The sequence below is a fragment of the Episyrphus balteatus genome, chromosome 1 (genome assembly GCF_945859705.1).
Source record: "Episyrphus balteatus chromosome 1, idEpiBalt1.1, whole genome shotgun sequence".
NCBI classification, from domain to species: domain Eukaryota; kingdom Metazoa; phylum Arthropoda; class Insecta; order Diptera; family Syrphidae; genus Episyrphus; species Episyrphus balteatus.
Window position 1 is genome coordinate 103,145,571 of NC_079134.1, and position 23,142 is coordinate 103,168,712.

Below are 23,142 nucleotides of genomic sequence, written 5' to 3' on the forward strand. Positions count from 1 at the left end.
AGATTTTTTTAAAAACTATATGTCTCACTGTTTGCTTTTTAAAAATCTTATATGTCTCACTGTTTGCTTTTACATAATGTCTCACCGTTTACTTTTCGTCATTTTTCGGAAAAATATAAAATTATAAAAAACGAGAAGGTATTCTAATTACATGATATTTTTTTATGAAAGAACATATAAAAATAATACATATGTAAAAAAAGTTCTCTCCACTAACCAGATTTTTTTGTGTTATACACTCTTTTCATAACACTCCAAAAACTACTTTTACCTGATTTTGTGTGATATTTTACAGTGTAGGGAAATGGACAGCTTTAATTAAGTCGGGACAAAACTAAAAGACGCAGACGGGGAAATAAACGTTTTGACCCAAACTAGCGTTACTGTGCTTATTTTCAGAAAAGAGAAAAATGGATTGTCTCACTCGATTTCCAGCAAAACTACAAGTCCTATGTTAAAAAGTTGTATGGCAAAGTTGTAGGTAATAAAAAGCTTTTGTATCGAAAGTTTTCAAAATTTATGTGAAAAATTCAAATAACCGAGTTTTTGGTTTTTTATTTTTATCTTTTTCAAAAAATACATTTTTTCTACGAAATTTGGTGAAAACTTACCTTATTATGTCCCAAATACACTGTAATTTATTTGAGTCAAGATATTTATTTTTTAACCTTATTTTGACTTAATATCAACAAAAACACCCTAATTTTCAATTGAAAATTCACATGTCAAATTATCAGCTTTTTTCAAAAAGTCATTGGGCATTTCGTTTGTTAAAATGTCTTATTTCTAATGGCGTAAGAAAAAATTTACATAAGTATAGGTACTATAGTTCATGTTCTCGTAAAATGCAAAAATTTAAAAAAGCTTGAATTCGAAACTTTTTTTTATCATTGCTTCCAATTTGGCCTATTTATTAAAATTTACACTTTAATTACTCAAAAACCGTAAGATTTCATGTTACATTGATAAATCTTATTGTTTTTGAGTAATTAAAGTGTAAATTTTAATAAATAGGCCAAAATTGTAAAAAATGATAGACAAAATTTTTCGAATTCAAGCTTTTTTCATTTTTTGCATTTTACGAGAACATGAACTATAGTATACTTACATATGTAATTTTTTTCCATATGTCATTTTCCAAAATTCAAAAATTGTCACTCCTAGTTATATAATCACTCCCAAAAGGAGTGATTATAAATTCCAAAATTGAAAAAGGGGTGAATTTTTGGAGTGAATTTTCACTCCCAAAATTTTGAGGAAGTGACGGAGTGATTGAATTTGACTACTTGTCAAATTCTTGGGTGGTTGTTTTAATATTTTTTGTGAAGAAAGTTATATTCATTTATAAAAAAAATCAATAAAATATTGAAAAAAATCAATAAAAGTGAGTTTGAAAGATTGAGTTACTATTTTATTTATTATTCAGTATTACAAACACATGCAAAGCAAACGTCAAATTACTCCACTCGTCAAATTCGTTGCGAACAAATTCCAAAATTGCGCAAAAAAGGAGTGATTCGCTCCCATAATTGAATCATTTATTTTCAAAACATGATAAGTCCACTTTTTTTCAAAATTCGTTTTTTTGACTAAATTTGTACTCCAGGGATAACCACGTCTGTCTTCAAAATATGAAGTATCTACTCCATCTATATCCGATTTTACAGCTACGTTAAATATTTTTTTAGTATCAAAAACAGAATAAGTCCCGGACTTATCATCTTTTGAAAATAAACAACAGCTTCTTTTTGTGTAAATGCTATATTCGACTAATGATTGAAAATCTTAATTTTAAAGCTACTTTAAAGTTAAATAAGTAGTCCGGACATTGTATTTTAATCTCTAATGTCGTTTTCGATTGGCAGTCCGGAAGCGTCGGGAAGCATTCAGAAGACTTCTGAAAGTGTTTTATTCACAAAAACATGACAGCTAGAACGCTTCTCAGAAGAAAAATTTTCTTCTCGATTTCAAATCAGAATCGACTCAAAATCACTAATACATAGAAATTTAATGTCAAACAAAATTTTCTCATTCAAAATTAAATAAATTTTATTTGATTATTCACTAACACCGATAAAAAAAATCAGAATTGAGTGGAAACGATTCAAACTGTTTTATTGGGTTTCAAAATCAGTGAATCCTTAAGTGAATCCAATCGAAAACGACATAATACAATTGTTTGATAGACTGGGGCTAAAAGCAAAATTGTATATCCATTTTAAAACTAATTCCACATCCGTTTATTTTCAAAGTATGATAAGTCCAAAAGCGTTTTTTTTTTATTATTTGAACTATCGCTCCAAAAATTAAAAACGAAACGGTATTGTGTAGCTAGGCAAAAGTTCTACAGAATATATTTTTTATAAATTTTGCTACGCATATCAAAAGAAAATAGAACGTTTTTTTCTTCTCCTGAAGTTTTGCAAATAAATGATTCAATTTTGGAAAGCGACATTATTTTTTTGATTTGGAGAAGTTTATGACATGAGATTGTGTATATGCACATTTTCAAATGTGACCTTGTTGCTTACAAGACACTCTTTAGTTATGAATGGATACGTTGCGTCGTATAGTAAAACTTATGTATGTTTAGTGTATTGTTCCCGCTTTGATTTTGATTGTCATTGAGCATTGAACTAAAAATTAAAAACAATCTTAAATATTTAATTTGTATATATTTTCTACAACCATTTTATAAAAAAGAAATATTTAAGGGATTAAAAAAAAAACTTATTTTTTTTTTGTTTTGATTATAGTATAGGAAAAACATTGCAAAGGTTAAGAAACCAAATAGAAACAAGAAATTATACTAAAATTCTAAATCGAATGTTATACGTTTTGTTATGAACATTTTGGGCAGAAGAAGTACATGTTCAAAACACAATATACAGCTTTATAAACATTATTTTATATATTTTTTATTTAACAATCAATGTTAGCACTCCTCAGCCCTCAGTGCGTTTGGCAATTTATTTTTACTTTTATTGATAAAATACTATCAATATTTTTATACATAAATATGTAAATAGGTATATTACAGAATATCCACCAGTGTATTATGTATATTTATAAGCAATATAACAAAGCAATGGTCTAACTATCAATTAGTGGATCGTTACCACGTTCCAACTCATCAAGTGTGTCTTCTGATCCGGATGTTGTCAAGTCCGATAGTTCTTCTAAACACTTTTGCTTCTTGCGAACGTTCCAGTGAAGACATTCAGCCAATGAATCAAACCAATCAGAAATTTGATCTTGAGCACAAATACTGGGCACAGGGTAAATGGATGTTGTTACACGCAGACTATCACCGTGAAACAATTCTTGACGGTTTCTTCCATCAAATGAAACCCAAGATGTGTTCCTACTATCAGGAGAAACCGAGATCTGTGGATTAAAATAAAGACAATGTTAATTACTAACAATATAAAGAATTTAATTTCGTCATACATAGGTGTAATTTCTTATTGAATATGTAGTATTGTAGTACTTTTGTATAAGTGGGATAACAAGAGTTAAAAAATTGGCGAACATTTTTGCAAAAAGGACAGATATTTTTTTTTTTATTAATTTTCAAAATTGTAAGTTATGAAGAGCAGTTTTTTTTTATTCAATATACTCGATTTTGAAAAGAAAAAACTACTTGGGTTAACATTATTGCTACTGGTTCTTTCCTACTATAGTCAGTTATATGAAGTGCCTGATAAAATTGCGATATGAAAGGGAGTGTGAATTGACGTTTAAATGCATTGCCTCAAGTAGTGTAGATGATTCTGTTGCTCAAGATAAGATCTGGTGGACAAAAATAATATCGGCAACTTCACGAGTTCAAGTAAAAATTGCACCGGTCCAAAATATACTGTGATGAACATTTTAGGTTTGCCTCGAACGGGTCTGAATTTGAATATCTAAACAATGCTCTATATATTCAATTAGACAGGTATGACATCATCCATCATTTCACGAAACCAGGTGGGAATCCAAGTGCTTTTAGTTTGAGCGATATAATTTTATGAGGGATCTTATGCCTTGCTAATGTCAATTCAGTAGCAATAACATCAACTTGGTTTTTATTTTCTATTGAATTTAAGGTGTAAAAAACTTATTTGTAAGGCTAGTTTTCGTTGTTTTGCCTTTCAGGAAACCACGGCATCATAAATATAACTTTCGAATACTTTTGGGATGCACGGTTGACTAGGCCTATAATAATTAATAAATTCACATTTACTATCTTTTTTATCTATGGGAATTGTGGAAGATTTTTTCCACATCATTGGAAAAAAGAGACGCAAGAGGTTTAGCCAAATTTACCACACATTAAAAAATAAAATACACGACTGGGTCGCACGAACTTGCTCTTAGAGTTGAAGTTGTTTAAATTTTAAGACTTTTTATATAGAAATTTGGGAAATGTAAGTACCTAGTACCTATATAAAAACAAAAAAAAAAAAAAATTGAAAAAAAAAATAAAAAATTCATTTAAAAAAAAATTAAACAAAATCTGAAATCCAATTGGCCTCCAAAAAAAGTATGCAGTTTTATTTGATATATTAAGGTGCATTTTTAGAAAAAAAAATTTCAAAATCATTAGAACCGTTTTTAAAAAAACTAATTTTTTATAAATAATTTCACCGGCACACAAAAAAAAAAAAGTGTCATGTACCAGGAACCAGACCTATCTTTCCAAATGTTTTTGGGCACGCTGAATCTGAATTTGAAGTCCGTTTGGCCCCATCACCCTCCAGTTTTGAGCTGTGAGTGCATTTTGTTTGAATTTTTATGACTTTTTTGGAGTTTTTTTGCATTTTTCTCAAAACTGAAGGGTGATCGGGCAAAACGGACTTGAAAATCGGATTCAGCGGTCCCAAAAATATATAGAAAGATAGGTCTGTTTCCTGGTACATGAAACTTTTTTTTGTGTGCCGGGTATGACAGCGACATGTCGCGACAGTGATAGCACACAAAAAAAAGTTGTATGAACCAGAAACCAGACCTATCTTTCTATATGTTTTTGGGACCGCTGAATCCGAATTTCAAGTCCGTTTTGCCCGGTCACCCTCCAGTTTTGAGAAAAGTGTAAAAAACACCCCAAAAACTACCTTTTTTTTGAATTTTTTGCATATTACTCAAAACTGGAGGGTGACAGGGCCAAACGGACTTGAAATTCGGATTCAGCGGGTCCAAAAACATATGGAAAGATAGGTCTGGTTCCTGGTACATGACACTTTTTTTTTTGTGTGCCGGTGTTTTTAGTAAAAAAAATAAAATTGGTTTGCCATTTTGTAGAAATCACTAATTTTTCGACAAAAAAAAAATTAATTCCAAAAACTAATCTGGAGAGTCGCCAAATAACGCTACATACCAAGTTTGACATTAATCGGTTCATCCGTTTAGGTTGTAGCTTCGTATACAGACAGACAGACTGACAGACAGACCGGGACCCACTTTTAGATAGAAGAGAGTCTTAGCTAAAATAATATGTGTGTTGTAGCCTTTGGCCAAAAAACAAGTGATTTCATTGTTTTTTAGCATTTGGGTAGGGTTGCCGGGTACTTGTGTGCATTTGCGAGGTGGCACTCGACATTTTTTATATAGAAGAGAGTCTTAGCTAAAATATTATGTATGTTATAGCCTTTTACTCCATCAAATATTATACACTTTGGCCAAAAAAACAAGTGATTTTAGTGTTTTCTAACATTTGAGTAAGGTTGCCAAGTACTTGTCTGCATTTGCGAAGTGGCACCCGACATTTTTTAGATAGAAGTGAGTATTGCCTAAAATATGGTGTATAGTTTAGCTTTCTAGTGCATAAAAACTTTTGTTCAAAGAAGATTTTTGTCAGTGTTGTTTCTATTTGAATGGGGTTGCCAAATTTGTAGGGTACGTTCTTTATATTATTTTATTCTACTATTTTGACTTTCGTTTGGCATTTCAAAAATTTTTTTATCCGGCCAAACAACAAAGGTATGATATGAATGTATTAGTTATGTGACAATTTTTCCTTTAAAATAGGGTTGCCACATGGAAGTTCCCATTTTAGAAGTGGCAACCATATCTTTTTATTTTCAGTACCAACTTATCTTTCATTTGACACAAATTTTAACCTCTAAGCTTATGAGCTAAGTAACTCGACGGTCGCCCCTCCGACTATACCTATATCGCAAGTAAAAAAAAAAAAAAAAAAAACATTACTGTTAAACCATCGGAACCTTCGAAAAATAATCTTTAAGTTTGTTAGTGTTCTGAACCACATCATATACACCAAAACTTTATAGATATTAAAGACGTAACAAATATTGAAGTAGGAGAAATAGTTAAGATTCAAAAATGTTATCGAAAAAAAGCAAGACTAAAAAAATTGTCAAAAAACTTAGTTATATTAATTTTGGAATCATGTAAAGAATTATAAAAAATTTCTAAGGCCCAATTTATTCACTCTCCATTATATTTAAAGGCTCCATTAAAAATTATAAAACTGTCAAATCGCATACAAATTTTAAAATTTCCTTTTTTTTAATGGCGACTTTAAATTTAATGGAGTGTGAATAAATTGGTCCTAAGTGTAGAAATTAAGTTAATGAACTGCAAAAAACGTTTGGGGTCTGCAATGATATCAGTTTGCATTTGCTCAATAAAGGAATCATACAGCATTTTAGAAAGATCTGAAAACTCACTAAACGCTTCCAAAGAGAATAATCTGCATCAATTCTGAATCTTAAATATTTTTGCATTATCTCTTGAATACCAAGAAAAAGACTAAAAAAAAACTGTCAAAAAACTTAGTTATAATATATTTATATATTTTGGAATTTAAGAAAGATCTGAAAACTCACTAAACGCTTCCAAAGAGAATAGTCTACATCAATTCTGAATCTTGAATATTTTTGCATTATCTCTTGAATACCAAGGAGATGATGATGTGTTGAGATTGGTTTTCGAAAATTGAAACGATATGTGTTGATTTCTTTACTTTAAAAAAATTGCAAGCTGATGTCAATACCATTGCTTTGAATTCATTAAATAATTGTTAGCATGTTGTATCAAAACAACGAATCAATAAATGAATTACTTCTTTACTTACTCATTCCTTGAAAAAATCCAACTTACTTTTAACTCCACACCAGCTGGCACAACGATGGGCCTAAAACTTAATGAATGAGGGCAGATGGGTGTTACCATGATCGCAGGTACGGACGGATGAATCATAGAAGCACCAGCTGCGACAGCATATGCAGTGCTACCAGTTGGTGTTGACACAATTAAACCATCACCTTGTACCGACGTTATGTACTTTCCATCAAGAAAGAGATCGATATTGCTTAAGTAAGGTGATGGTCCTCGATCAATAACAACTTCATTAAGAACCTAAATAAAATAAAATATTAATCTATCGATTGCAAGGCTTAAATCAATCTACCAAAATATTTGTCGATGCTTTGTTAGAAGCTGCATTTGGGTAATGTATGATGTTCTCAGTAGTTTCGTTAGTTGCAGCAGCACCAGCCGATATACTATTGCAATCATTTGCACTATCTTTATGGTGCCGCTCAGATTTTCTAAAGATCACACATCGAAGCCGACTACGAAGAGTTAAGGCTGCATGACCTTCCAGCACGTTTGTCACTTGTTCTTGGAAATTATCAAATTGGAATGGGGTAAGAAAGCCCAGCGAGCCCAAATGAAAAGCCATGACAGGTGGCACTGATTGTTGAAAAAGCAGCGAAGCATACAAAAGTGTGCCGTCTCCACCAAGGCATACAATAAAATCTATTCGATCAGTAAGGTCATCGCGTCCATCTCTAGAATTATAATAATAATACAAAAAAAAAAAACATTTACATATAAGCTAGAATGGTATACAAATATTGAACTTACTTAAATGTGACAAGTTTCTCCTTTATGCCTTGAAATCTCCTGTCTTCACGTAAAAGAGGATCTTCTAAGACTGCTGATTCGACCCATACGACCATGTGTTTTTCCTGTTTTGATTTAAAAAAAAAGGCTTAAATTTATAGAGCTCGATACAAATATTATATTACTGACCTGAACAAGCCATTCAACAAGCTGAACAAATGGTTGCATTACTGTGGAATCACGAACTTTTTTTATGACGAGCACGGTTAGTGGAGGTTTGTACCATGTTAGTCTTTGACTGGCGGGGTCTTGGATTTGCCTTTAAAGTTAAGAAATAAAAATATCAGTAACACATTACATAAAACATAAACAAAATCCTCAGAAACAAGGACTGTTTTTAAAATACACAAAAGCTATTAGATATCTACAGGGCAACTACATTTTTTTTAAATACTTTAAATTTTTGAATCAAGGAGGAATTTAGTAAAAGAAAAACTTAACAGATTGGCTGAAATTGAGAGAAAGAAGAGAATTGTGTAAATTATTACGAAAAGCTTCTGAAAAATAATTTCGGACGGTTTTGGAAAAAGCAAGCTTTTGTTGATAAAACCAACAAACGGTATCGGTTCGCAATCGCAAAGGAGTGCATCAACAACCATCCAGAGTTCTAGGGTAGGGTTAAATGTTGACTTAAAATATGTAAACAAACGCAAGAACTCCGGATGCTTGTTTGTTTGCGATTGTGAACCGATTTCGTGTGTTGGTTTTATCAACAAGAGCTTTTTTCTAGGTTTGCATGACTTAAACCCCTATTGAACTATCAATTTTCTTACATTAAGGGAATAAATTGAGTTCAGTTGTAATTGTCGAGTTGTGGGCTAATCCTTTAAGCCGTTTTGAGGTGATATTCGTCTATCATTCGCTTGGCAGAACGGTAACCACTTACCGAGAGCTTCAATTTAGATCAGATCTTGCATATGATTCAATCCGCCCTTTATACATATCTAAATCATTCTACAGTTCTTTGAAACGTTGCACAGAGGAGTATTCGACCCGTTATTTTTTGCTTTTCGCATTCCTCAATACCCATGCTAACTAAAACCGGTTTAAAATAATAACTATTGACCCCCTAATCCCCAAGATCTTAGTCTAAATTTAGTTCGATGTCCACATATTTTTGTTCACTTTTTTTTAATGGGGGTTTTTTAGTCTTGAGGTAGGTATTTTTTAGTCAAATTGCCTTCTGTTGCTTAAAAAAACTACTTATTTTCAAATTTTTGTTTTCTTTATCCTGAAATATTAACAAAATTTAAAAAATTCATGTAAAAATTAATTATATGAATTAAATAAAATTGAAAAAAAAAAATTACTTAATTAAATTGTTTTTTTACTAGCCCGAAAAATGTTTTCAGTATAACTTTTTAATGCATTCCAATTCCAATAAGAAAAAAATTAAAAATATTTTTCACCGGATTTTGAGGGCGATTACTCTTCTGTGCGTTGGTCGACTTCGTGAAGTTCGTTTTAATGTTTCACAATAGTTTATTTCCTGTTAAATGTACGAAATAAGTGAAACTTAATTTTCAACTGCAGCTTAACTCTTCTTTCGTCATTTGCTAAAGCTTTTTTTTTAAATAACTGAGGACTACTTTTTGCAATATGTCTAATACACTAACAAATCTGATAAAATAAACATGTCTTTCAAAAAAAAAAACATTAAAGTTACTTATACAAAGAGAAATACAAGTTTCATGTCTTTTTTTGTTGATATTTTATTTTATAAATAAACAATAATCTTTTGTAAATTTAATTAGTCCAATGCATTTATAGCAGTTTGTACTACCCCTAATTTTTTTTGCTATTTTATAGAGAATTTGGTGAATATCATAACTCTGATTTTTCACACTCGTGAAATTCACCTTTTGGCCGCCATCTTAGATTTTAGTTTTTATTAAATATGTATCTCGACTTTTGTTCATCCTAGGTAAAAGTTGGTTAAACAAAAAATTCTCTTTTTTTTGTTTTTTTTTTTTGTTTTACTTTTTTGGCTTGTCACATTTTTAATATTCAGAATATCGAAAAAGTATTCCTAACGTAAAGGACGCGAAATTTTACTGTATATTTACCCATAATAGAAGTCAACAAGAAAAAAATATTTTCCTGGGGGATATTTAAATGGTGAAATCCTCGCGTTTCAATTTTTTTAAGCTTTTATTTGTATATATAAGTAATAAATAAAGTTAAAAATACAACAGCAGCAAAATAGCAAAAATCATCATTGAAACATTTATTCAATTATTTGGAAAATAAATAAAACCATAGGTCTTTTGATTAGTCATTTGTACGAAATGTCATGTAGGGGGAAGTGGTCACCCTTCGTACAGTGAGCATACAACAAAAACTAAACGGTATTCAAATACGTGCTTACTAGTGTGCATAGACATAGTAGGCGCCGAGCTGCTAGATAAATTTTGTATCCTCAGTGCAACGGATTCGGTCGCCACAAGACTTTTAGTGTTTTTTAGTGCTCTGAGTAATTTTTTTATGTACATTTGATGTCATGTTGTGTTTAAGTTAAGTATGTTTTTGGCTAAACAGTAATGAAGAATTGTTGATTAAAGTGTTAAATTTGTGTTTTAATTATAAATATTGCTAAATCTCAGTACATTTTTTCAAAAATCGATTTTTCTGCATTATGTACAGCTTGGGGAGCATTCGTACAGTCAAACATGAAAATGTCTCGGCAATAATATAATCCGAAAAACATGTCTCTTTTCTTTATTCATAACAATCAAACAAAAAAATAATTGAAATTGCCTTGTTTCCACTCGATTTCCATAATTGGATTGAGATGGTTTTGCTCATAGTTACTATAGCCAGATCTGAACGAATTTGAAATGGGACCACACACCAGCTTTCAAATATAAAAAGAACTATCAAAATTGTACCAACTTAAACACTTTGTTAATAGCTTAAGCTATGATTACACGGTCAACGAAATGGATCAAGGCGTTGACTCGCTATCGTAAAAATGATGTCACAATCTGTCCCAAGAGTGTCACGTCGTGTGATCGTCAACGAAAACTGCTATCATTGCGTTGACGGGTACGGTGACACTCGCGTTGACACACATTTTTGGGTCAACGCATGCCTATTTTTCGATGACCGTGTCAATGCCATTGGGACGCGTTGACAGGGTTTAAGGACTGGGTGTCATCGTAATGACCCTGTCCCAGCGTTGGCGGGGCAGAATTTAATACCGTGTCATCGTTACAGATTGACATTTTTTTTTGTATAGAAATGTGATGAGAGTTGGATTGGGAAAATTTTTTAGAGGGCGATTTTTTTAATGGTGTACCGTTTTGGATGGAGGGGGTTCTCATTTCTCATTTCTCCTTTTTGTTTTTGTTTTTACAAAAATAACTTTTCAGTATGGCCATGGCATCAATGTTGGATGCAAAAACTTTTTTTACAAAAAAAAAAAAGACAAAAACCACTTTTATATTCTAAGCTACATTTTAAGACCATAACCATTAACATTGGGTGCGGCGTTCCTATGTTATAAGCGTTTGAAGGTGGCCATATTGATTTTTTTTTTTCGATTTTTTTAAAATCAAATGTCGAAACTTTTTTATTTTTTTTTTCTAATTTTTCGACAAAACTTTAGTAATTTTACTTTTATATTTGTCCAACAATCTTATCAGAATTCATTTAAGGCTTTTATCTTAAAAGTGCATTGCGTATATCTCGAAATATTTACATTTCAATGGGACCATGTCAAACAAATTTTCGTTTAATTTTTCTATGAGAGACTTTTTCAAATCTCAGTCAACGCATTGACACTTCTAAGCAAACGTCACGTTGACACACCTCGTGTCATAGTCAATGTTTTATGCATTGACACTGTGAACGTTGACGGTGAGATGACAGAGAGAATATGGATTTTTTCTTGACGTCAGAGAGTCAACGCGTTGATCGTGTGTAATAATAGCTTAAGACTTTTCTGTTTTCCGCCGCCAATTTGTTGATCTCCTGAAAAATGATTAAAAAGGACCATTTTATTCAGTGGAATTTTCGCTGTTCGAAATTCCGTACTCGAACACATTTTGCGGATTCATTGACGTTTCAAAATACGGACGGATTCGCAATCCACCAAACTTTTCCCGTTTTAAATCAACAATTTTGTTTAAACAAAAAATTGAATAATTCATTTAATTATTAGTTATTTATTAAAAAAAATATTAAATTATTGATAAAATGATAAGTATCTAACAGAGGAAAGCAAACATCAACAGAAACAATTCCCATTAGTAATTATATAATTTCATGGAAGAACTTTCAAGTAGAGGATGGATAAAAACAAACAATAGGTCGGAAAACAAAAAATATAGTCCCATAACTTTTTTGGATATCCTCCTGTATCTAGCAGGGAAAGCCACTTGGTTTTTTACGGTCTCTTCTCTTCTTCTTCAACTCAAAAGCCAAATTGAATCACCAATTAAAAGAAGCAATACGTTCAAATTTTCCTAAAATTATATTTTGATGGCAAATATCGTAAGCCATATAAAATCGGTTAGGCCGAAGAAAGAAACATAAACCGTTTTTCTAATAGAAATACAATAATGATTTTTTAAAACAATAGTTTAAAGGAAGAAACAAGAAACGAATCCCGGCTTTATTTCCTTCTTCCTGCTGATAAATTAAAAATTTTTTTTGGTATATGGCACTCAGCGATATTACAGGTTGTTTGAAAAGTTTCAATTTCCAAATTTTAAGACTAACATTAGACTAGCCTAAACACATTCTTAGAACCGTCAAATAAAGAAGTTATGCAGTTATTTGCGTTTTGCCAACAATAAGATGAGATGGATTTATTCCCTTTTTCCAATTGGTGATTCAATTGATATTTTTAGTTTCTAAAAAGGAAACTGAGAACAAACTGGCGAAAACAAGAATTTCTATATTATAAAATAAATATCTTATACCTATGTATATTATATTATACCAATTTTAGAAAAGTAGAATTACTCGAAAATGATTAACGATTTTATGAAAAAAAGCAATCAAGTGTAAGTTTTAAATAGTTTATATATTTTGATAAAGAAAGTTTGATTTTTATTTTTTATTTAGGTAAATATTTATTTAAATTTTAGAAAATTTTAAATTTAATTTTTTCTAAGATTTGGAATGCAGATAAATAATTTCTGCAAAATTTCATACCAATTTCACTTAAAACAGTTTTTTTTTTCCGAAAAATGTTTAGGTATAAAAGTTTCTAACGATTTTGATTTTTTTTTTCTAAAAATGCGCCTTAATAAAATTTGTTTGATTTGAAGAACGAATTAATTTTTTTTCTGATATATGTACGTGCATTTGACAAATCTTATTTATATATAAAAAGTTTTAAAAATTAAAGTAATTTAAAATTTAAGAACAAGTTCGTGAGATCGAGTCGTGCATTTTGTTTTTCATCTACATTTAAACCTATAAGTTTGTTATAACAATTTTGAACTTGAACTTGGACGGAATATTTGATACTTTTTTCAAAATGATGGTCCAAAATCATTTTCCTAGGAGCCCCGCAAATTCACTCCCGCACACGCCTCATTTTGGTCTAGCGCCGCCTCATCCCATGTGCTGTACGAAGGTACCCCACGGGTGGGGAGGATTCGTACAAAAATCTAATCCCAGTAAAATGGCTATAACTATTTAAGCCTTTGACTTAGAAGTGTCAAATAATGTCCATTTTCTCGAAGCTGGAGTGAGTAAATAAATAACTAAAAAAAAATAAGTAAAAACTGTACGAAGGGTGACCACTTCCCCCTAAAGCTCAGTTGTTTTGTAAATGTTTCTTTCCAGTTTTCTTATTTTTTGAGTCTTTTTAGACAGTTTTCGACGAACGGAAAATGAGCGCAAATACCCAAGCCCACTTCTTTCTTCACAACTAAACTTCGGGTTGTGTTAAAAGCGTCATCAAAAACAGATAATGGTGTGTCACTTAACGACACAAAGCAAATCAGTCCCGTATTATAAGATAAAATGGAGAACATTATCAATAGATTCACGCTCTGGACAAGTGCTCAAGATAAGAAGAACAGGTTTACAATGGGACAGTGAGTTTGACATCCTGTCATTCTAAATCACGTTGGATAACGAGAAAACAGGCACGAAACGTAAGGTTCTCAGCTACATAGTGAAACTTTACGACCCCATGCGACTGTTGGCACCAGTCGTCACAAAAACAAAAAGTTGGGACAAGGTGATGTTAGGACCTACTCAGAGAGTTGGTGACTTTTTGTGAGGACTGGTAGAAGTTGGCTAATTTGGCTATACCACGACATATTGGGATGCGTTTGGGCCAACAAACAACTCTACATGGTTTCTGCAATGCATAGCTACTTGCATATACGGCCATAATTTATGTTCGGACCATAGACAAGACAGGCAAGACCAAAGTAGGACCAGTGAACACAGTTTTTATCCCTACGCTTGAGCTTTGCGGAGCTCAATAATAGGGGTTTTTCAATTCTAGTTCAGAGGAAAGCTGTGTACAGAGTCTGAACATTCTGAGCACGCTCTGAACTGAACGTGTTCTGAGCGCTCTGAATTAATATTTAAACAGATTTGAGAAGAAATGTAACCAAATGACATTTTGTCAATTAATTCAGAGCGCTTAGAACACGTTCAGTTCAGAGAATGTTCAGAGCGTGCTCAGAATGTTCAGACTCTGTTCAGAGCTTTCTTCTGAACTAAAAAAGAAAAACCCCTATTTCTTGTGTCTGTAAAAGAAAATGACAAGTAAATAGACAAATTTTTTTCATTCACGTTAAGCGTTCAGGTTTTACTTCGGTCTTTTTTTTTCGAGCTCGTAGTTCGTGCTCTGAACAAGCTCTGAACGATTTCTGAACAAAAAAGAATACACACATTTTGAAGCTCTGAACGCTATTAACAAAAAAGAAATACGATTTTTTTTTACAGTTCAGACTCTGTTTAGAACTAAAAAAGAAAAACCCGTAATGTTGGTCTATTTTTTCCGAGCTCGTGGTTCGTGCTCTGAACAATTTCTGGACAAAAAAGATACACAAATTTTGAGGCAATGAAAAAAAAGAAGCACGAATTTTTCATAGGTCATAGGAGACTGGCCACTTGTGAAATCATGTATGCAAAAGTGCGTCACTTGTTGTTTTCAACGAGGTATTGCAGCGAAGCAACAGCGCTCTACCATTCCATTTCTACCTTCATTTCACAGGAATACATCAAAACTCTATAACAAAGCCATAAGTGGCGCAGGGCAGAAAAATAAACTAAAACTAAATTGAATGTTTAATTTAAGAACCTGAAATGTTTGCTCTCAAAAAAGGTATAATTCTTAATAGTTAGAAGTGTGCATAAATAAATATTGTTTCCTCATTTTAAGTCGTTTTAAATCGTCAAAAAACCGAAACCATATTTTTTAAAAATATAAATGTACTTACATTACCATAGCGGAATTTTTCATAATCCTTCCACATGGTCCAAATTGCTGAAATGGTGATGGAGCATTTAAACTTCTTGTTCGCCTGTAAGTTAAGAAAAAGTTAAGTTAAGAAACATCTTTATCTTTAGGTATGCATGTAATAAAAAGTAATAGGCTGTCGAATTGCTAAAAATAATGGATATCTTAACATGTTTTTGTTCTATATACATTAGGGTGCCCCTTATAATGAAAATGGATGAATTTAAATGCGCATACGGGCTCAAAAGTTCCGCAATAAATAGAAAAAAACATTCCCAAAGTTTCAAGTCCCTATCTTCATGCTAACTGGACGCGACTTAATTTTTAATGTTTACATACAAAATATCGATAAATTACAGGTAGTTTTGAAGTGGTTTACTTAAAAATTCGGTAAAGCTGTAAAAGTTGCTAGAAAATTTGCAAATATCTTCGGAACTATATGGAGTGTACGAAAAAAATATAATTTTTTTTTTATAAAGATGAGTCAGTAAAAAGTAGGTTACCTTCAATATGACTGCTTTTATGATATTTGCGCTTATATTTTACTAACTAAGCATTGTTTACAAAACAAAATATTTTTAAATATTTTTTTCGTACACTCCCTATAGTTTAACAAAAACAGGAATAGTTTCAATAAAAATATTAATAAATTATGTAACTTTGTTATTAGAAGCACTTCATTTATTTTTATTTTCCCAGTAAAATAAATGTTCTTTAAAACAAATGTTCTTTTTTGTTCAATCAATGTAAGAAAAGAAAAAATTACAAAACCGTGATATCTACCCCACATTTTTCGAAGAAAATCGGAACAACCTAGAAAAATTTATATCGGAGCTAGAAAAACCTAGAAAGGTATCAACATTATTTTTATGGAACTACAAGAGTTCAGTGATTCTTCTGAAAATAAAGTCCTTTACGAAGTTTCTATTATATCAGATATGAAAATATTAATAATCATTTTTATCAAAAAACAAAACCGACGTCCATTGTTCAAAACTTGGTTTTATATGGTTTTTCTAATAGTTCCAATGGTCAGAACTGAACGAAATTGAAATGGGACCACATTGCAAATGTTGAAAATCGGCGCTCTTGTCAAGCCATGAACTTGCCCGCCTTCGCTTTAGTAAAAAGCATAGATTTGGGGATCAAGAACGGAGAAAACTGTACGGTTACCATTGAGAAAAAGTTTAATTTAGATGACCTAAACAGTGTACACGTCGGTTTCTCCATTTTTCATTCATGGCCTAAATCCACCTCCATTATTTAGTGCAACCGTCGCACAGTGTGGCCAATGGTATCAAAAGCTGGCAAAAATAGGTATTTTCAAATTGTACCGAACTGCCAAATACAAATTTACTTTAATAAAGGGATTAATAAGCTACACAAAACCGGTTTTTATTCCACGGTTTAAGTCTAACGCGGTCAGTAACTACACTTTAAAATGTCGCCATTGACGAAATTATTCGTTATTTACCTTTCTCTAGCTCCCGTCTGTGTTTCAAGTTTTAAGTGCTATTAAATCAAAAGATAAAAATTTGAAATAAATATGGAATTACAAGCAAAAGGGAAGCTTTCGATTCTCATTCCTCTTTTGAATTATGAGTGTCTAGTTTGTTTGAAAAAATTATTCGAATTCGGTGTCTTTAAAATCGTTCGTTTTTTGTGTGCGTCATACAAACTCGTTAAGAAAAAGTTCACAAAGGTGTGAAGTGGCGCTTTGTTTTTGGTGTCCCTTTATTGTTGAGAGTGTCGTCTTTCGTGTCAATTAAAAAAGTGGTGCCCATGTTTGCCCCTTTTTGAGTAAACACTATGTGAAGTTATCTAAAAATAACGATTTTTTTGTATATATTTCTCAGATTCCGGAAGTACTGACAATACAGTTCAACAGAATTTTACTTTTCTGAAGGTGTTAGAAATTCTGAACTCGTATCCATTGTCAGAATTATTCTATTAGCCAAAACTGAAAGTGTGTACGGTTAGCATTGTGGCTAAAAATTGAAGGAAATAGTGTTGATCTACACAATGGAGACGCAGGCGCAGCTTGAGATATCTTATACATGAAAAAAGATCGTAAAATTTGAAACGGTTTTTTGAAGAAGATGACCGCGTCAAACTATGCTTTAAGAAATTACCACACTTTGTTACCATAACCTCATAAACATTCAAAATAACGTGTTTTTTTGCATTTTATAACGGTAATATTTCAAAAAACGGAAGCTAATAGAATATTTCTTTCGTGGATTCGAGTTCAGCATCCCTAAATCTTTCAGAAAAGTATGTTTTGGTTCTTCGGACAAAAAAAGTTGAATTTTGTTGACCAGTGTATTTTTTCATTAAGAAGATTTTGTTATGACTAAACCGTTGAGTCAGGTCTAAAATCTATTTTTAAGAATAATCTTATTAAAAAAAAAAACAGTAAAATCTAAGTATTGAAAAAATAAATAACAATTTTCTTTCTCAAACAACTTCAAAGTTAAAGGTAACAGATAGCTATGTAGGTACTTATAATGTGTGTTTTTGATAATTTTTGTTCTGTTTATTTGGTGGAAGAGATTACTTTGCTCTTAATTTTTTCTCGTGCGTTTGGTGTGTGTTTTAATCAAAGTTTTATTTTTTTTATATTTCCTAGATATCGAGGTATAATTATGTAAGTAATTTTTTATTTCACAGGGTGTTTCACATTTTTGTTTTGGTGATTGAAGTTAAAAAATGGGTTTTTTTTTCGATTTTTGTACCTTTGTAAGAGCAAAACTTTAGTTATTCCGCGTTATTCCGCCAAGAGGCAATATTCAATACAAAGCTTGATTTATTATCTATCAAGAATCACTAAAATTTGGCACCCCAATGATTTTATAATATATATTTTTTTCGAATTTCTTAGGATTTGGTTAGCTATGTTATGGGGCATTTGGAAATGCCTCTTATGCCCCATAGGGGACATTTCCAAATGCTCCATACGAAAATTCCCCGCGTGGGGTAGTTGAAATGTTACCCGCAGTATAAAATATAGACTGTTAAGGATGGTGGGGCTAGTATTCTTGTTTGGTGATGTTTTTCTTGGCATGGTGTGGTGCCATTTCATCGGATAGAGGGTATTATGGACCACCTTAAGTACAAAGAAATCCTAAGGGACACTATTCTACCTTTTACTGAGAAGGAAATGCCTTTAAAGTGGACATTTCTGGCAGGATAACGATCCAAAACATAAGACTAAGTCTGTGAAACAATTGCTATCCGTCCAAAAAATCGGTGTTATGGAATTGCCAAGCCAGTCCCCAGATCTGAAACCTATTGAGGACTTGTAGAGTGACGTGGGAAAAGCGATTAATAGGTCGAATACCTGAAATTTGGTCAAACTTTGGCAGGAATTTCGACGAGCTTGGTACTCAGTACCTTTTGAACGATTTCGGAGTCTTTTTACGTCTATTAACCGCTGGTTTAGACGTAAACAAATAAAAACAAATGGTGGGAAACTATCCCCCATATATTTGTCTCCTTATGCATAAAAGAAATAAAAAGTAATATCTATTACATATCTTAAGACGAATCAGATAAATTTGCCCTTATAATTATTTCGCGGAGTGTATACTCTTATAGCCTGTTTTCACTGTCGTTTCAATGAGCTTATTTTGTAAATTATCTCATTTTGAATTTCAAATCGCATAGAAAATTATTAAATTTCACATTTGAAATCAGATAATTTGCAAAATTATCTCCAGTGAAAAAAGTCTATTAATCTAAACAATTTTTTTTATTAGAATCACTTATATTTTCTTAACTACTGAGGGGGCAACCCTGCATCTTTATTTGTTACAGAGAAAAATGGAGCAGTTAAAAACAAGAAGATGCTCTTTTAAAAGCACAACTGCTTCAGAAAAGTAAGATTTTTAATAAAATAATTGAGTCGGTTTAAACTCTGTTAAAATCACAATTTCATTTATAGTTAGAATTTTCTTCTTAAAATAATTTAAGTGGATTTAATAAGACCTAACCTAACCTTGATCACACATTTTGCACCGTAGATGCTTTGTTCATGAGCAGGTAAATTTGTCATAATTTACTTCGTATTTCAATAAGCGAACAATGTTTACCCATTGCCTACCAATGTAATCAGATTTGTTTGTATTATATTTACTATTTTTTAGTAACCGCAACGCAACGGAGATAACAGGGATAGGTATAAAAAAACATATTTAAGTGTCAATAAAACAAAATAATTACACTTAAACAAAAAAATGTTAAAAAGAGAAACAAAAACAAAATTAATAAGGTTGGTATTTTCCATATAACTGTTATATAGACGAACAATTTTATTTATTGATTTCCGAAACTACAACTTAACGATCAAGGATTTTTCATATCCTTAATCCTCCTCCTTTTATAGAAGGAAACATAAATAGGGATGATATGAATGAAAAAAATTAAAACTATTTTAAATGAAACGGTTAATTAGGTGGTATATGATTAAAAAAAGATAGAGCAAAAACAATCAAATAAAAGAGAAAAACTTATTGCTGCTGTAAAAATGTATTTTTTGATTTTCATTAAACCTTAATATTCTCAATGAAGGATGAACAGGCATTATTTCAGTATTTTTATCGACCATATACGCGTTCTTATCCAAATTGAAACTGGTATGACCTCCATTAACACTCTGCTGTTGTTGATTTTTTATATAGTCAGAAAGAGCATCACTTTTAACTTTACCACTGCTATAGCCAAAGCTATTCGCAAAAAATGAATCGTTCATTTTTAGGAATTTTAATCCACTGTGGTTTTGTAAAACAATTTTAATTTTTGTTCCTTAACACTTATCAGGAATAGATATACATATGAACTAGATTTTTTACAAGTGAAACTACATAACTCAACAGACCCGTAATCAATGAAAGTTTAAAATATCATTCAACTTGCTAATTTAACTTTTTTAGGTGACATGCTCTGAATCCCTGAATTCGAGAGCTTAGAATGAAACGTGACGAACAATAACCACACAGCTCGTAACTTGAGCTTTACACCGAGACCAAGAATCACAAATGGAAAATCATGTTTTTTTTTCAAGCACACACAGAGAAAAGTTTGTGGAATTGGAACTTGGAATAATTCACTCAATTGCATTACGATCGAGACAAGATGAAAATTGAGAATAACTCGACTAACAGGTTTTTTTTATGTTTGCTGGTTGAAGGTTATATAATGACAACAACATCATAAAAAGTACATAGGTGTAAGTCACAAATTTTAAGAATTATATTTTGACTATCTACACAGTGTTTTCAAATTAAGTTCTTAATGTGGCGTGGGTGACATTAGTGCGTTGTTAAACAAGCTAAACTACATTTATTATAGTAGGTACCATTAAGGTTTTTTTTTTTTTTTTGTTATGAATGCATTTCAAAGCAATTAGGTAACTGTTTTTTTTTTGTTTGTTTCAATGATGTTTTAAATAGTACTCCAGTCAAAGCGTCATTTGACCTTGCGCACAGAGGCACTGTCAGTTTTTATTTCATGGATCGATTGGGATATATTTAAAAGGCTTAAACCCAATTTCTCACCACCTGATCATTCTTTTTAGCGGAGTTATTCACAAAAATGCATTTTTTGGGATATTTTACTTCTAAGCAAATATCTTTGCTCCAGTATGTCGTAGACCAAAAAATGAACATACATTCTCTTCCTTATAATATTCTATCGTTGTATGTAATTTCATTGTATTAAAATGAATTACTACAAAATGGCAGCCAGTTAAAGTCAAATTTTAGTTGTTTAAAAACACAGTTTCGTTTTTATTTCGAAAAAAGCTTATATTATGGTTAAAATTTTTCTAGCCTATTTTGCCCTCCCAATTTCCTGCATTTTACAAAAAAAATCAACTCTTTATCACCAAAGATGACCGAGCAATTGATAAATTAATGCACGAAAAACCAGTGCAAAAACACCCAAGAATATCGTTTTTTGGGAATAACTCGACTTCAGAATGTCCTACAACAAAAAATAAAGCTATTAATTGTTCGTTACAACATTTTCTATCGATTTAGTGCACATTTTTTTGTTAAGCAAACTCTTGCCTTATTATTTTGTAAACGGTGCAAGTATTGGCTAACAAAATAAAATACTGTTGTAGTCCTTTAAATTATCTACAATTTAGACGAGAATATTTTTAAGAAAGTTGGCCACCTAGGTTTCTATAGATATATTTTATACCACAGGTGTTTTAAATTTTTCATAAAATACTCTTTTTACATTTTGCATCAAAAAACAGATTTCAAAAATTTTTTAAGGAAAATGTGCAATAGCTATGAAATTTTTTAAGTGTTAATGTACTCATCCAATTATTTTAGAAAATTATAAAAAAAAGAAATAAATAAAATTCATTCATTTGTGGTTGTAGTGAACGAAAACATAAGGATGATAAAATTTAAAATACACTGAACGGAAAAAAGCCAATATTTTATGAACTGGTTGCGATAGTACTTTTTTCTATCTGTTTTTGGAACAGTCATAAGTGTAGCTATCAGCCGTTTTAAGGTTGTCCATTCTTTATCGGACACCCTGTATATATTCAGACCTATTCTAAACAAAAAATACCAGGGAAATGGTTTTGGGAGAAGGGCCCCAATCGGAAAAATGGTGAAAATTTCCATTGTTTTTGCTCTCCCCATGTTCTTAACCATCGAAGAACGAAACTCAAGCTAAGAAAATAATGAAATTTCAGGAACTTTTCAGTTGGGAGTTATTTTCCAGTTATAGGCCTGATTATGACGATTACAACTCAACTTCAACTTTTTGAATCGTTATACCTAAGAAACGGTGGGTCTTAGGAAAAAAGTGTCATGACACTTTTTTTATATAATAATCTGGTCTACAATTCTTGCATTGAAATTTTTTTGATAAGACTAACCGTTTTGCAGAAAATCGTGAAAAACCAGTTTTGTGACCTTTGACCCCAAGTAAATTTTTTTCCAGGTCTCGGATCGATGAGGACTTTTTAGATTTAATTTATGATGGTGTTTCCAACAATCCTACCAAATTTCAGCTTGCTGGGAATTAATGTAACCTCACCCCCTTATTTTAGTCTAATTTGACCGGACTATAAGGAAACAAAACTACACAAATATCAAACAAAAATATTGAAAAGTTAGTTGACATTATAAAAGTATCCATAGTAACTCGAAACTAAAAACAAGAATTTTTTTATTAACGACGAGAATTTGAACAAAATTAAATATTATTGTTGTATATCCTAGGCACGTTATAGCTTATAGGGAATAAAAGTTACCCTTATTTCAATAGTCCTATTAGCGTAGGTGACAAGGTGGTTGTTCTTTACTTTTGCTCCTTGAGTTCATATCCCCACCCCACAGAGATTGCTATTTTTTTATATTATATTTTTTTTTTGGCAATATTATGAAATGCGTAACAATAAGAGCCATTTTTTTGCTGAATCGAAACTTAAGCATTTAGACCCGTTTGCTGAATCGAAACTTAAGCATTTAAGTTCTACATAAATCCTTATAGACCAGTGCCAATAATTTTTGAAAATAAAAAAATTATTAGCACCATATGGGTGGTTGGAAAATTTAGGATAAATGGTATATGAAAGGGGAAAAATAAATTGTCCACAAAAAAATTGGGGGAAGGGGGTGGGTCGGCGAAAAAGTGGGGTGGGTATCAAAAATCATGCTTTTTTAAGATTAATGTCAAAATTAGACGTGCTATCAAAAAAAGTCAAATGCAAAAGTTGTAGGTAGTATAAATTTCTACAACATTTACTCAAACAATTTTTTTCTATA

The 23,142-nt window shown here is 31.4% G+C and overlaps 1 protein-coding gene across 7 annotated transcripts in view; it reads right to left on the reverse strand.

Annotated features, from left to right (window-relative positions):
• Window positions 1-2,719: 2,719 nt before the first annotated feature.
• The window catches only part of LOC129906321 (NAD kinase-like), a 92,522-nt gene continuing 72,099 nt past the window's right edge, over window positions 2,720-23,142 (reverse strand). For 5 of the 7 annotated variants that reach the window (XM_055982042.1, XM_055982044.1, XM_055982039.1 and 2 more), the window contains 6 exons: window positions 15,330-15,413; window positions 8,044-8,173; window positions 7,876-7,979; window positions 7,418-7,799; window positions 7,108-7,365; window positions 2,720-3,387 (listed from right to left, as the gene is read on the reverse strand). In XM_055982042.1, the coding sequence (XP_055838017.1) occupies window positions 3,094-3,387; window positions 7,108-7,365; window positions 7,418-7,799; window positions 7,876-7,979; window positions 8,044-8,173; window positions 15,330-15,413 (1,252 nt within the window). In that variant the 3' untranslated portion in view covers window positions 2,720-3,093. Of the gene's footprint in view, window positions 3,388-6,956; window positions 7,006-7,081; window positions 7,366-7,417; window positions 7,800-7,875; window positions 7,980-8,043; window positions 8,174-15,329; window positions 15,414-19,899; window positions 20,220-23,142 lie in introns of those variants that run through there. The other 2 variants (XM_055982041.1, XM_055982043.1) reach the window with 2 other exon arrangements.